Source organism: Fundulus heteroclitus, chromosome 3 (assembly GCF_011125445.2).
Source record: "Fundulus heteroclitus isolate FHET01 chromosome 3, MU-UCD_Fhet_4.1, whole genome shotgun sequence".
Taxonomy (NCBI): Eukaryota; Metazoa; Chordata; class Actinopteri; order Cyprinodontiformes; family Fundulidae; genus Fundulus; species Fundulus heteroclitus.
Window position 1 is genome coordinate 42,603,895 of NC_046363.1, and position 12,799 is coordinate 42,616,693.

The 12,799-nt window shown below is 39.1% G+C and overlaps 2 protein-coding genes across 5 annotated transcripts in view; one reads left to right on the top strand and one right to left on the bottom strand.

Moving 5' to 3' along the window:
* The window catches only part of ndufaf6 (NADH:ubiquinone oxidoreductase complex assembly factor 6), a 45,994-nt gene extending 44,484 nt beyond the window's left edge, over nt 1–1,510 (bottom strand). The window contains exon 1 of one of the 2 annotated variants that reach the window (XM_036135446.1): nt 1,326–1,510. In XM_036135446.1, the coding sequence (XP_035991339.1) occupies nt 1,326–1,510 (185 nt within the window). The remainder of the gene's footprint in view (nt 1–1,325) is intronic. The other variant, XM_036135447.1, reaches the window with a different exon arrangement.
* Nucleotides 1,511–1,807: 297 nt separating this feature from the next.
* Nucleotides 1,808–12,799, top strand: part of nagpa (N-acetylglucosamine-1-phosphodiester alpha-N-acetylglucosaminidase) — a 31,083-nt gene continuing 20,091 nt past the window's right edge. For all 3 annotated transcript variants that reach the window (XR_004930762.1, XM_036135443.1, XM_036135444.1), the window contains exons 1-5: nt 1,808–1,993; nt 3,804–4,009; nt 4,107–4,374; nt 7,696–7,835; nt 10,556–10,664. Coding sequence is in view for 2 of the 3 variants with exons in the window: in XM_036135443.1 (XP_035991336.1) it covers nt 1,911–1,993; nt 3,804–4,009; nt 4,107–4,374; nt 7,696–7,835; nt 10,556–10,664 (806 nt within the window). In the remaining variant the exon portion in view is untranslated. The remainder of the gene's footprint in view (nt 1,994–3,803; nt 4,010–4,106; nt 4,375–7,695; nt 7,836–10,555; nt 10,665–12,799) is intronic.

Here is a 12,799-nt window from a genome sequence, read left to right on the forward strand (position 1 = left end):
ATTTAGTAAGTTTGAAGTTACACCAGTGAAGTGAAGCCTGTTCTCAGCTCATTGCATAAAACTGCTAGCAGCTAACATTTTGTAATATTTTCATTGTTTACAGCAGCAGGGCGGCCATCTTGTTTTCAAAGCATGTTTCACAGCTTGGATTTAGTTGCACTTTGATTTCAGGTCAACTCCCAGAAAAAAATGTTTGCCATTAAAGCAAGTTTTTAAATAATTTCTTTTTGTAAAATGAAAAGAAGCGGGAAAAATTGGATTTATCGGAATTTGTAAAATAAAATCAGAGATTTTATCATTAAGCCATATCGCCCAGGCCTAATTAGCGATAAAAAGCATTATGACCGTTTTAAAACGTTTTAGGATTATCGCAATGACACACTACAATATTTTAATAACATTTAAGTTTGGTTTAAGCTGATTATGCTGATTTCAAAAATAAGTTTTTAAAATAAAAATATATATATTAAGCAATGTGCCTCAAAAAAAGTTTCCTTACTCTTGAACCTTTTTCATATTTGGTCACATTACAGCCACTTAACTCCATTTATTGAGATCTTATGTGGCAAACCAACACAATAAAGCACAAAACTGGAAAGTGGAAGGAAAATGTTACATGGTTGTCATTATTTTTCAGCATCCCCTCCCCTCCAAAAAATAAATCTAGAAACTATGACCTGGGTAAGGTGAGCATCTATCAGAGAAGCAGCCAAGGGTCCCATTGTGACTCTGGAGGAGCTGCAGGGATCCATACAAAGTTTTTGCTAAACTAAAGGTCATCTTAACAGAAAAGATGAGACCAAAATGAAACTTTCTGGCCAACAAGCAAAATCCTTGTGTAGTGGAAAACTAGCCAGGAACATATCATCCACACAGTGACGCATGGTGGCGGTAGCATCATGCTGTGGGAAGGCTTTGCACATAAAATCATTGGTGGTTGAAACATGACAAAATGTGACGAAAGTTCAAGGTTATTTTAAATAAGGATAATTTATTGTAAATTCACAGAAGCAAATCAGTTCTAAATTAATCTATAGGACTAAGAGGGTGTATTAACTAAGTATTTACACTGAGGTGATTAAGAAACATTATCATTATTTAAACTGAAGCACACCGATTGCTTTATTTATTTAAAAGCAATGGCCTATGGGTCAATCAGAGTAAGCCGATCAGGAGAACCAATTCAACCAAGGTCAGCCCGGAAACAAGTTATTTCAAATACTTTAATTAGCGCCATGTTTTGCGCGTTGTCGTCTTATTTAGCAGAAATCTAAAGGAAGAATGGCCTTATCATGGTTAGCGGCACCGCAGGCAGCCTGACCCACCTGACCAGGTTCAGGCAGTACTTCTCGTTGTCCGGAGCCTCTCCTGCGGAGCTTGCTGACGCCCTGACGGTCTGGACTTCAGCGGCTCGTCGGACACAAACTCTGCTCGGTGCTATCTGTCTGCGAAGGCTGTAAATCAGGGATGTTTTCCTGCCTAGGAACCCATGCTGAACACTGACTGCCATGTTCCCCTTCAACTGGTGGTGCGTTCCATGTGCCTCGTAAATACGGGACTCAAACTTCAAATGAGTTCGGTTTTGTCATCGGTCTATTTTATAATTAAGAAGGACAAAGATAAATATATACGAAGTTATTTTTAGGTGGAAATATATATAATTTCAAGAGATGCCCATTTTATTTTATTTGTTTAATCAAACCAAATCTAAAAGTTTTATTTTCCTCTGAACATAGCAAGTGGTTATTTGGTGTTACATTAAAAAGGTTCCGATGATCATCCGGCAGATAGGAACGATATATTATGTAAACACGGCACGGGGGCGGTAATGCAACAGATTCGATGCGATCTGCCGCAAAGAAGAAGAAGAAGAAGTCCGAGAGCAGTTCGGCCGTGTAGTTCTCCGCCATATGGCAGCAGAGTGGCCGAAATGCTGTTACCCGTGGCTGCTGTTGTGGCTCTGCATCCAGGCGTGTGAGTCCGGAAACACTCGGTAAGACCGCGGCTTGTTCTTTAGCTTAAGGCTAGCGTTAGCCTGCTAGCCGCCGTTAACAGAGCCTGTTGACAGGAGTCTGCCCACTTTCTGACCCCGCTGCACTGACGTGTACTTATAGTAAATATGTTCAGACAACTGTTCCCCACACGAGACTAAAACAAAAGTACCGCAAAACAAACTTAGCCTTGCTCAATAGTTGCTCGGTAGTAGTTTACAGTTTGTAAACTCTTGTCGGAAATTTTGAATTCGTGGTAAGTTTGTTTCGTAAACTTTACGCACAGCGGGCCATTTAGTCTGTAGCGAAAAAAGGTAAAAGGCGATTTAAAAGCTGCATAACACGACGTTGAGCGTTGGTTTAAACGTTTAGATCGACAACACATGTGAGCCAACTTCTAGTCACAAGGTAGGACGTCACGTTTTGCTCTCATTTAAGGAAGCTGACGGTTTCTGTGGAGACGTTTCAAGCCTTTGTCCACAAGGTGGCGCTGTTGGGCCGTCCAGTTCATGAATTTACACCGCCTTGTAGATTTAGTTTGCTGTATTTTAATATATGCTTATGTGACGTTGAAACATAAAGTAACAACATAGAGTGATGTGGGAATAAAATAGTTTTTACAACCTCTATAAACACATGAGTGTCTTTTCTAATCTGATGCCTCTAAATCCGTGTCACACACAAAGGCCCGCGGGTAGAATCCGGCCCTCAAGAGCAAAAAAAGGCACATCATGTCATAAATTAGAGGCATATATAATTTTAAAGTGTATAAAGTGGCTAAAACTGTGCCTTCTGTAGCAAATGTTGATTTATTTATTTTACTGTGTAGTAACAGCATCCTGCCACTTGATGTTTTCCACAACACATTAAAACGACCCAGAAATGTCCAAGGAGTGAAAAAGTGTAACTCAACCCAATATTAACTATTTTGTTTTTGCAGATAAACTGTTCAAATGGGCGCAAGGGTGCAAGTATTTTACTGTGAAAGTTTTTACATTTTTATGTGAACTGGAATGAAATTATGAAATCAAGTGTCATCTATTTAGGGTGCAACCGGCCCTTTAAGGGACTTCATGATTCCAAAGTGGCCCAGTGTTGAAATGAGTTTAGCACCCCTGATGTGTATAATATTACTAATTGCCTTTAGAAGTTAAGTTTAAGTATATTGAGTCCACTGGTGTTCAGCACATCATCTGACAAAGGAAAGGACAATCACATTTAGAGGTAAATGCACTAGAGAATGAGTTAGAATGGCAGGTTTGTGGTGTTATTATAATCTGAATAAAAAAAAGGGCCAATTTATCTCACGTAAAATGGTTAGTGTTCACTATGTTACAGTTGTTATAACATAGACAATAAAACAATTCAAAAGACACAATCATGTTAAATTTAGAAAGGTTTTTATTTACTTTATTCCCAGTTTACACATCAGATTTCACCTTAGTACAGAGTATCTTTTTTTCTTTGGTCCATTATTACTCTATTAAACCTTGTTCTGTTTAGCTCAACACCCATAAATCCTGAAGAGAAATCCTAACTAATTCTACCATATATTCAGCCGCTGTGCTTACTGTAAAATTAGCTCACTGAAGCGTTCCTTCTGGGGTTTTTTTCTTCAGTTTATTCTTTAACGTTTTATTTTTAGGCGCTCTGGTACATTTTGACGGTCTGACAGTTTAGGCCCAAATGAGCCAAAACGTGATGAAAAGTTTGCACACCCCTAAACAAATCCAAATTTTCATCACATTAAGTGTTGCCATTTCTGCTTAAAACTCTTCGGAGCAGTCCTAAATAAAAGCTTTAACTTTGCAGACGCTCTCTGGACGATGACCTCCTCCGGCCGTACGCTCAGGGCCACGGCCCCGCCCACTCTCACCGCCACGTCAGGGACTGTCAGGCCGTCACGTATGGCAACAGCACGCATGAGAGCTGGCCCTCCAGCCGCCGAGGTGGGCAGCCGGTCGCCGAGTCCAAGGTGTTCGTGACGCATGTGGAGGAAGGCAACAGATGGGTTTTGGGTAAGAGAACGGGGCTTAATTTAATTAAAAAAAAAAAATGAAATTAACCCCCCACTGAGTGGACGCTTACCCCGTTCTGCTGGATTTCTGCTTCCAGGTCACATGACGGTGGTCCACGACCCGCTGGAGACGGTGTCTGTGTTGGAGCCGGGAGGGCCCGGCGGCTGCAGCGCGCATCGCAGGGCGTCTGTGGAGGAGACGGCTGAAGCTGCCAGCTGCCTTTATGCCCAGAACGGTGGATTCTTCAACACAGAGTCAGGAGCGTGTCTGGGAAACGTGGTGAGCAGCGGCACGCTGGTGCAGGACAGCGGCGGGGTGCAAAATGCCCAGTTTGGGATCAGGAGGGACGGCAACCTGGTGTTTGGGTAAGAACAAAAACATCCTGGTGGTGGAGACACAAAATACCTCTTGGTTTATTTTGTGGCTGACTTAAAAGAAATTATTGCAGCACCTATTTTATGCTCTTTTTATTATCGTGTAATCTTAGTGATTAATCTCAAAGTTTTTAACCGAGCAAGTTGATGCATTTTTGTTTGTCGTGCTGTTGTGGGTCCGCTAGCTCTCATATATTGGAGGTTAAAGTGTTTTCTCACTCAAATTAGGCTTTTAAAAGCTTCATTCTCTCCAATTTGAACTCTGAGCTTTTAGTTTTTTATTTTTTGTTTTTTTTTCTACTTTAAATGTAAATGTTGACTGAAAGTCTAAGACATAAGTTTCGATTGCATGATCTTTTATTTATTTTTTTTGGAAAATTTTAAATTAAAGAAATATTAGTTGAGATTAACTAGAGCTGGTTGATAAATCGATTTAATCAAGGAATTCAAATTTGCAATTTTTTATGATTTTAAATTTTTGGAAAATCTTGTTTTTTCTGGCACTTTGTTGCACTCGTTGCCCTTCAATGAAGAGAATAGCAGCTATGCTCAATATAAGTTTAGGAAAATATGTTCTCAAAATGGTGTAAAGAGGAAAATTTTAATTTTTACCATAATACGAAACACTTTCGTTCATTCATCTACTTTTTTTTATTGAGTTAGTTTGAAGTTACACCAGTGAAGTGAAGCCTGTTCTCAGCTCATTGTGTAAAACCAGCAGCAACAAACATTTAGTTATATTTTCATTGTTTACAGCAGCAGGGCGGCCATCTTGGTTTACAATCATGTTTCACAGCTTTCCCAAAGCTGTGAAACATGATAAAGATTCTCGATGTGGTCCTTCACCATACGACCAAGATGGCATTAGGTGCTTTTCCATATACCTTTTTGTAAGAGCTGCCAACAGTCTTTTATTTATTTATTTTGGCTGTAAACCACTATTTGTAGAGCATGTCCATGAAATGGATGATTAATGTTTTGCACAGTTGGTTGTTTGGTTCAAATCTGCATGGAGTTTGCATGCACTGGTTCTCTCTGGGTACTCAATTAAATGTTATTTATATATCCCCAATTCACGAAACATGTCATCTCAAGGTTCTTTACAAAGTCAGACTCCATCAGATCCTCCAGGTTGGTCAGAAAGTTTCCTCTCTAAGGAAACCCAGCAGGTTGCATCAAGTCTCTCCAAGCAGCATTCACTCCTCCTGAAAGAGCGTAGAGCCACAGTGGACAGTCGTCTGCATTGTTGATGGCTTTGCAGCAATCCCTCATACTGAGCATGCATGAAGCGACAGTGGAGAGGAAAACTCCCCTTTAACAGGGAGGAGAACCTCCAGCAGAACCAGAACCAGGCTCAGTGTGAACGCTCATCTGCCTCCACCCACTGGGGCTTAGAGAAGACAGAGCAGAGACACAGAAAGCACAGAAGCTCACATTGACCCAGGAGTACTTTCTATGTTAGAGAAGACAGAGCAGAGACACAGAAAGCACAGAAGCTCACATTGATCCAGGAGTACTTTCTATGTCAGATGGTAATAGTGGATGACCTGCCTCCCCTGGATGATGTCACAGCTAACACACTGCAAAAACAAAACTAAAAATAAGTTAGATTTACTTGAACTTAGTATATTTGTCCTTGATTTGAGCAGGTAATTAAGATGATCTACCAATGGAACGAGTATTCTGACCCCTAAAATAAGGTAATTAGATATACTGCACTTGAAATAAGATGGATATGAATTGTTCCTATTTTAAGTGCGGAAATCTTATTCCATTGGCAAATCATCTTATTTACCTGCTCAAATCAAGGACAAATATACTAAGTTCAAGAAAATATGATGTATTTTTAGTTTTGTTTTTGCAGTGCAGAACGCCAGACCAGGTGTACCTTCCATGAAGAGAAATATGACAGAGAACAAAAAATTAAAAGCTGAAATAACAACAAGCAATGCAGATTGGAGAGCAGTAGGAGAACTCAGCAGGGTGAGAGAAATAGACCCTGATGTCCCCCCCCCCCCCATCTATACCTGGTTAAGTAGGTGTAGACGATGGACGGGCACCACTGTGCTCGTCTCCTCCTGACTCCACATGTATCAACTATCATGTTCCCTCATGTTTGCCTCTGCTGCTTGTCGTTTGGTCATATGTAGCGCATGACAACTTCTGCTGAGCGGTTTCCTGTCAGCCCGCAGTCTAACCTCCGGCCCACTTCAGCAGAGGCTCAAAAACAATGCTCAGATGACAAGTTGGTGACTCCAGTTGTTTGTTCTGTTAACTTGAACGTGGCAGCTTGACACTTTGCAAACAGATAAACAAAACAGTCTGATTTTCTTTTTTTTCTATGGATGGCTGCATCAGGTTTCCACTGAAAATCTGCTGATTATTCCAGTAGGAAAGAGATAAAAAGTTACATCTTTTAACAAAAACAGATGACGGTAAACAGCCAAGCTCTCGCAGGTCATCAGTAAACCATAGAGAGGTTTATTTAACTTGTCTGATAACTGCGGTCAAACACCCCAGGACATTTTCCACATGATGCAACGTTAACTTAAATAAAATAGTCCCTACTTGGACTTTAAGAGCTCAAACTGAATCATTAATTTATTTATAATATAAAATACGACTGTTGCTCCAAAGTGACAACACTGGCACGGCTTCCTTCAAACGGGCTCTTTAATAAACGCCGTGAAAACTACAGAAATAAAGACAAGCTTTAGAAATAGATACATTTACAGACAGTCAGGTGACACAAAAGTTACCTCGTGACCGCCTGCCACTTCGGAGGTATTTAACAGATTAATTCTTCGTTGTCCACTCTAAATTAAAATATTAAGTAATTAAAACACCATAACCAATAAATTTACAAAATATTACAAACATAAATACAAATACCTTGACAGCTACAGGAAATACGAGACTGCTACTTGTAGCTCTTTTCCAGATTTCTGCTCCTTCTCTCATATGCAAATCTCGCTGCCTTTTTTTATATACGCAAATCTCGCCATAACTTTCAACAAATAGTTTGAAAAGAAATAAAATACAATAATTTTACATAAACCTCAAAATGTGAACTAAACAACTTAAAATACATTATCTGAAATAAACATACATTTTTTCCAAGAAATAAATCATTTCACTGTCACTTACAACGGCTTCGTCTGATGTTGGTCAGATAAATGGGTTCCAGAAGCCAAATGTGATATTTACCTGTTAAACTGAGTGGATATAACTCACTAAGGTGGGTGATTTGTGTTCAGGAGGAGCTAAACTTTATTTTTTCAGTTTTTTGTTTTTTTGCCCTGTGATGTCCAGGTATCTCTCAGAGAAAGACGTTCTGGATCAGTCCAACCCGTTCGTCCAGCTGGTCAGTGGAGTCGTATGGCTGCTGAGGAACGGAAAGATTTACATCAACCAGAGTTTGGAGGCCGAGTGCAGCGACACCCAGGAGACGGGTACGCACCGGCTCCTCACAGCCGTTCTACTAACTGTAAACTGCCAGAGGCTGCGTGCTGTTCTAACGGCTTCTGATTCAAGCATCAACTGTTTGTTTTTTTTTTTAACCCAAACACAGTGTCCGGAATTAACTTCCTGATTCAATTACTTTGACTGCAGTCATATCTTGATGACATCAAAACCTGGATGACTTTAAATTTCCTGTATTTATATTCTGACAAGACAGAAGTTGTCAAAAAATAAACTTCCAAAACAAACACCTAATCTGGATAGCATTAACTTGGCCTCTGGTAATAAAGTAAAAAAATCTTGGTGTTATTATTATTTTTGACCAACTCATGTCATTTAAATCCCATATTAAACAGGTTTCCAGGGTTTCTTTTTTCACCTCCGGTAATATCGCCAAAATTAGAAACATTCTGTCCAGGAGTGATGCTGAAAAACTAGTCCATGCATTTGTTACTTCAAGGCTGGACTATTGTAATTCTTTACTATCAGGAAGTCCACAAAATGCAGTTCAAAGCCTTCAGCTGATCCAAAATGCTGCAGCAAGAGTTCTGATGAAAATCAACAAGAGGGATCATATTTCTCCAATTTTAGCTTCCCTTCATTGGCTTCCTGTTAAATCAAGAATATAATTTAAAATTCTCCTTCTAACGTATAAAGCCCTTAATAATCAAGCTCCATCATATATCAGAGCTCTGATTACCCCGTATGTTCCTAACAGAGCACTTCACTCTCAGACTGCAGGTCTGCTGGTGGTTCCTAGAGTCTCTAAATCACCAGCTTCAGTTCTATTCAATTCAATTCAATTTTATTTATATAGCGCCAAATCATGAAACATGTCATCTCAAGGCACTTTACAAAGTCAAGTTCAATCATATTATACAGATTGGGTCAGATTATACAGATTGGTCAAAAATGTCCTATATACGGAAACCAGTTGATTGCATCAAAGTCCCGACAAGCAGCATTCACTCCTGGAGAAATCACAAAGTTTGTTACGATTTCAGATCAATGCGATGCGATATCATCTGTCCATGTAACTGTTATTTACGTTGATATCGACTCACAAAAAAAAAAAAAAACACGTTTTGACCTTTTTATTTCAAAGCTCTTACACAAATCAGGCATTTAGATCAAAAACAGCATTTGTCCAATTTAAAAAAACTGAGAATTATCTATAGTCTCAGCCCTGAATTTCATTTTCATCTTAAAAATGACAATGTGGATTGATATTTTCATTTTGCATCTATGTAATTGGATGGTTAGTCATTAAATTGATGGTATATTGATGTGGATTGACTTATTGTTACACCCCTAATCACTACGCTCGCTAATAAAGCTGCAGGCTTAGTCGTGCTGTTGGTCAGGCAGGTTTGGCCTAATCCCGATGACATGATGGGATGTCATGTGTTTAGGAAAAATAGGAACCTTTAGTTTTCCTATTTATGCTGTTGTTGGGGGTTATTCTTGCCTCAGTGAAAACTTTGCCTGAAAAGAAACGGGGTTTCTCACGCGGATCACTTATCCTGCGTCTGTGTCCAGAACCCGGTTCCCTGACCTCAGCTTACCCCGAGCAACTGGACGAGCTCCAGTTCTGCCATAAATAAACACAGCAGAATCCCAGTATCTCCACCGCCCAGTGTTTGCTTTACACAGCAACTCATCCGTGAAATAAACCTGAAGTAAGCACACTGGTGCCACAAAAAAAAAAAAACGCAGCGCTGTCAGGTTTAGTTAGCGGTGGCAGGAGAGGCTGTGGACCTGCCACGGCTCACGTCGGGTCTCTAAACTTCAGACGACTTTAGAAGCTCGTTAAGGCTCGTTTACCCAGAGTGGATCTCCATGTTTCCACTTTAGTCATCTCATTTTTATCGTCTGATAACAAATAACACTTCTGTCTTAAGTAAATAATTGATGGCAGACATTTTACTGAAACCGTTCTTTTCAGAAAGTCCAATTCTCTGCATGGTTTTGACCAAAAGTGTTTGTTTAGCCGTTGTTGTTGTCGCTGCTTAGCCAAGTGGCTCTGCTCTCTTACGCCACTTAGTTTCACAGCAAGCTCAGGTTGCAGAACCAAACTTTTCCTTTTTTTGGTTTATTTCAGTAGAAAAATAGGTGATTTATTCCTCATCCTCTGTTGACACAGAGACCTTTCAGAGGCACATCTTATTTTCATCAGTTTGATTTAACCTATCGAATCATTTTGTATCTAAAATGTTTCCTTTTCCCCTTTTTTGGAAGAGTCAGATCGTCCACCGTACAAAACGGGGGTGGGGAGGGGGGGGCTTATCTGTTGTTTCTGGAGTATTTGTAGCTAAGAAGCAACAATTTGTTATTTTTGGCGGCTTCTTTATCGCCGGCATGTACCAGGAAGAAAAAAAACACACAATCAATGTTAATAGGGGAGTAAAGAAACAGTTTAAACATTGAATGTTATAGTTTTTTCAAATAATTACTGACATCCTTTCACAGTGAGGTTTAAGTTATTGATTTTTTTTGTACTTTTAACCAACAATAATCAATAAAATGCATCAAAAACACATTAGTGTGATGCTTTTCATGTTTCCTCACGTTTTTATCTGCATTTATTTCCAAACAGGAAGATTTCAGGAAAACAGTTGCTCTTTTGTTTGTTTTGCTTTTTAGTTTATAAAGAATAATCTCATTTAATAAACTGATTTTTATTTTATTTATTTCCTCCTCTGTATGTCAGGGACATTAAAGCATTTTGTGGACGTGGTGTCGGCCAGAACAGCGGTGGGCCACGATGAAAACGGAAGACTGTTCCTGTTTCAGATCGATGGGCAAACAGGACAAAGAGGGTAAGGAAGTAAATGAGCTGAAAGGTGTTTACAATTGATTTGTGTTCTCCGCTGTACGTGCAGTTATTGGGATTGATTAAACGGTGGCCGGATTTAAAACATTAAACCACACAGTGAGTGTGATGGAGAGTAAAAAACTGAATTTCTTTGGTAAAACAAGGACAATTTAATCCTTTCTAATTCTATAGAAAATTATAGAAAAGAAAATAAAGCCCAAAATGTTCAGCCTAACCTGCTCATCTTGGATAAAAAGAGAAGAAATACTGAAACTAATCTTTCTCTATATTTAAAATCTTCCTCATTCCTCATTTCTGCATCATTCTTGGTAATTAAGAGCCATTGTGGAGGACAAAGATTATTATTTATTTCTAATATCATGGTTAAGTGTACCTGCTACTTATGAACAAAACACAGAAATTATTATAATTACAGCAAAAGTAGTGTACACCCCCTTTTAAACTCTAGGATTTTAAGAATTTGACACAAATCTGGGATTTTTGAGGAAGATTTTGTGCCCCTACATTAGATGATTTCATCTAGATTGAGAAAGATTCTGAGTCAAAGTATGGAAAAATGTATTTTATTCAGATTCTGTTATCCACAAGGTCAACGTCTGATTTTTCTAAAAACACGTTGCTCCTCTCAGCATCACTTTTTTATATAAAATATATAAAAGCATCACTTTTTTATATAAAAATGCACAAAGTTATCATTCGTCTGTGCAGAAAACACTGTTCAGACTAAACCTTTTAGTATTTGATAATTGAACTTAGAATCCGGACAAATGTGGTTCTGGTCCGACTCTTTGGGATCCCTGAAAGCTGTTTGGAGACCCTTAGAACATAGAACCAGAACCTAGTCGGTGGGTAAAGAACCTGGTTTTGCTCAAACTGCCGTAGACTCACTGGAAAAGCAAAAGAAACGTCCACATAGTTTCCTTCAGTCCTGACTGCATGAATTTAACCGACCGTGTTCGCTTTGGGAAGGTTGATGCGGGAAAAGTCGACTTTGTCCTCGGACAAAACAAACAGTAAACAGTTATAATGAAACAGGCTGTTAGTTTAATAAAGTGTTTACTTGGAAACTGAATATTTTCAGAAGCTCACAAAGCATGAGAGTGAGAGTCACCATCCAAATAAAGGGAATACAGGAATAAATGTTTTATTTCTTATTTTTTTATATTAAATAATGCAACGGTTCACTGATGATGGTGAATCTCGGCTCTGACACAACAACATGTGTGTTTGTTCAGGGAAAATGGAGACTTCCTGGAATAAAAGTGACTGTAGCTAACACATTTGACTAAACTCTTAATTCATCAGACGAACTAACGCCGTGAAGCTCGTGTCTCTTCAACCCTCTTAAGGTCGTTCCGCCGATCGATTGGATGGATTTGACTTTCCCTTCACCTCGCCGACCCTGTTGGCAATCTGAAAATTAATGTTCTGCCGTTAATGATTTAGCCAAGAATAGCGCAGCACCCTGACATGTCTAAACCGCTGCCTTCTGTGTACCTTTTGTCAATACGGGGCCCCAGCTGGTCAATAAAACAAGTAACGGTCAGGTTGGACCAAACGCTCTGACCATCCGTCTAATACCAACCAGAACAATATATTATGACGACTCCTCAGGGTGACCTGGGATTGTTTTTAAGTTTATTTTACTTTTTGTTTTCTACATGCTGGTTGGATTAGGAATTTAAGAGTAGTCGGTGTCTTACCTGCAGTTGGTGGTGGTTTAATTGGCTTTTCTTGTTCCTCCAAACTAAAAGCCCACTGAGCACGTCCAATAAAACCAACTTCAAAACCTGCAGCGTTTAAAGGTTTAATGCCGTTGTTCATTTACTTTATTGTTTTTAAGCAATGTCACTTAATGAAAGATGCAGTTTCTTTAAACTCTAGGGTCTGGTACCAAAATTTAAACTGATTTCACTGCAAATAGGGAACTAAAGGTAAGTAAAAAATGTTCAAAATGAGGGTATTTGTCCTTGATTTGAGCAGGTAAATAAGACGATCTGCCAACAGAATGAATATTTTTACCACTAAAATAAGATCTAGATATACTGCACTTGAGATAAGATGATGAGCCGTTACTATTTTAAATGCATAAAACTATTTCCATTGGAAGATCATTTA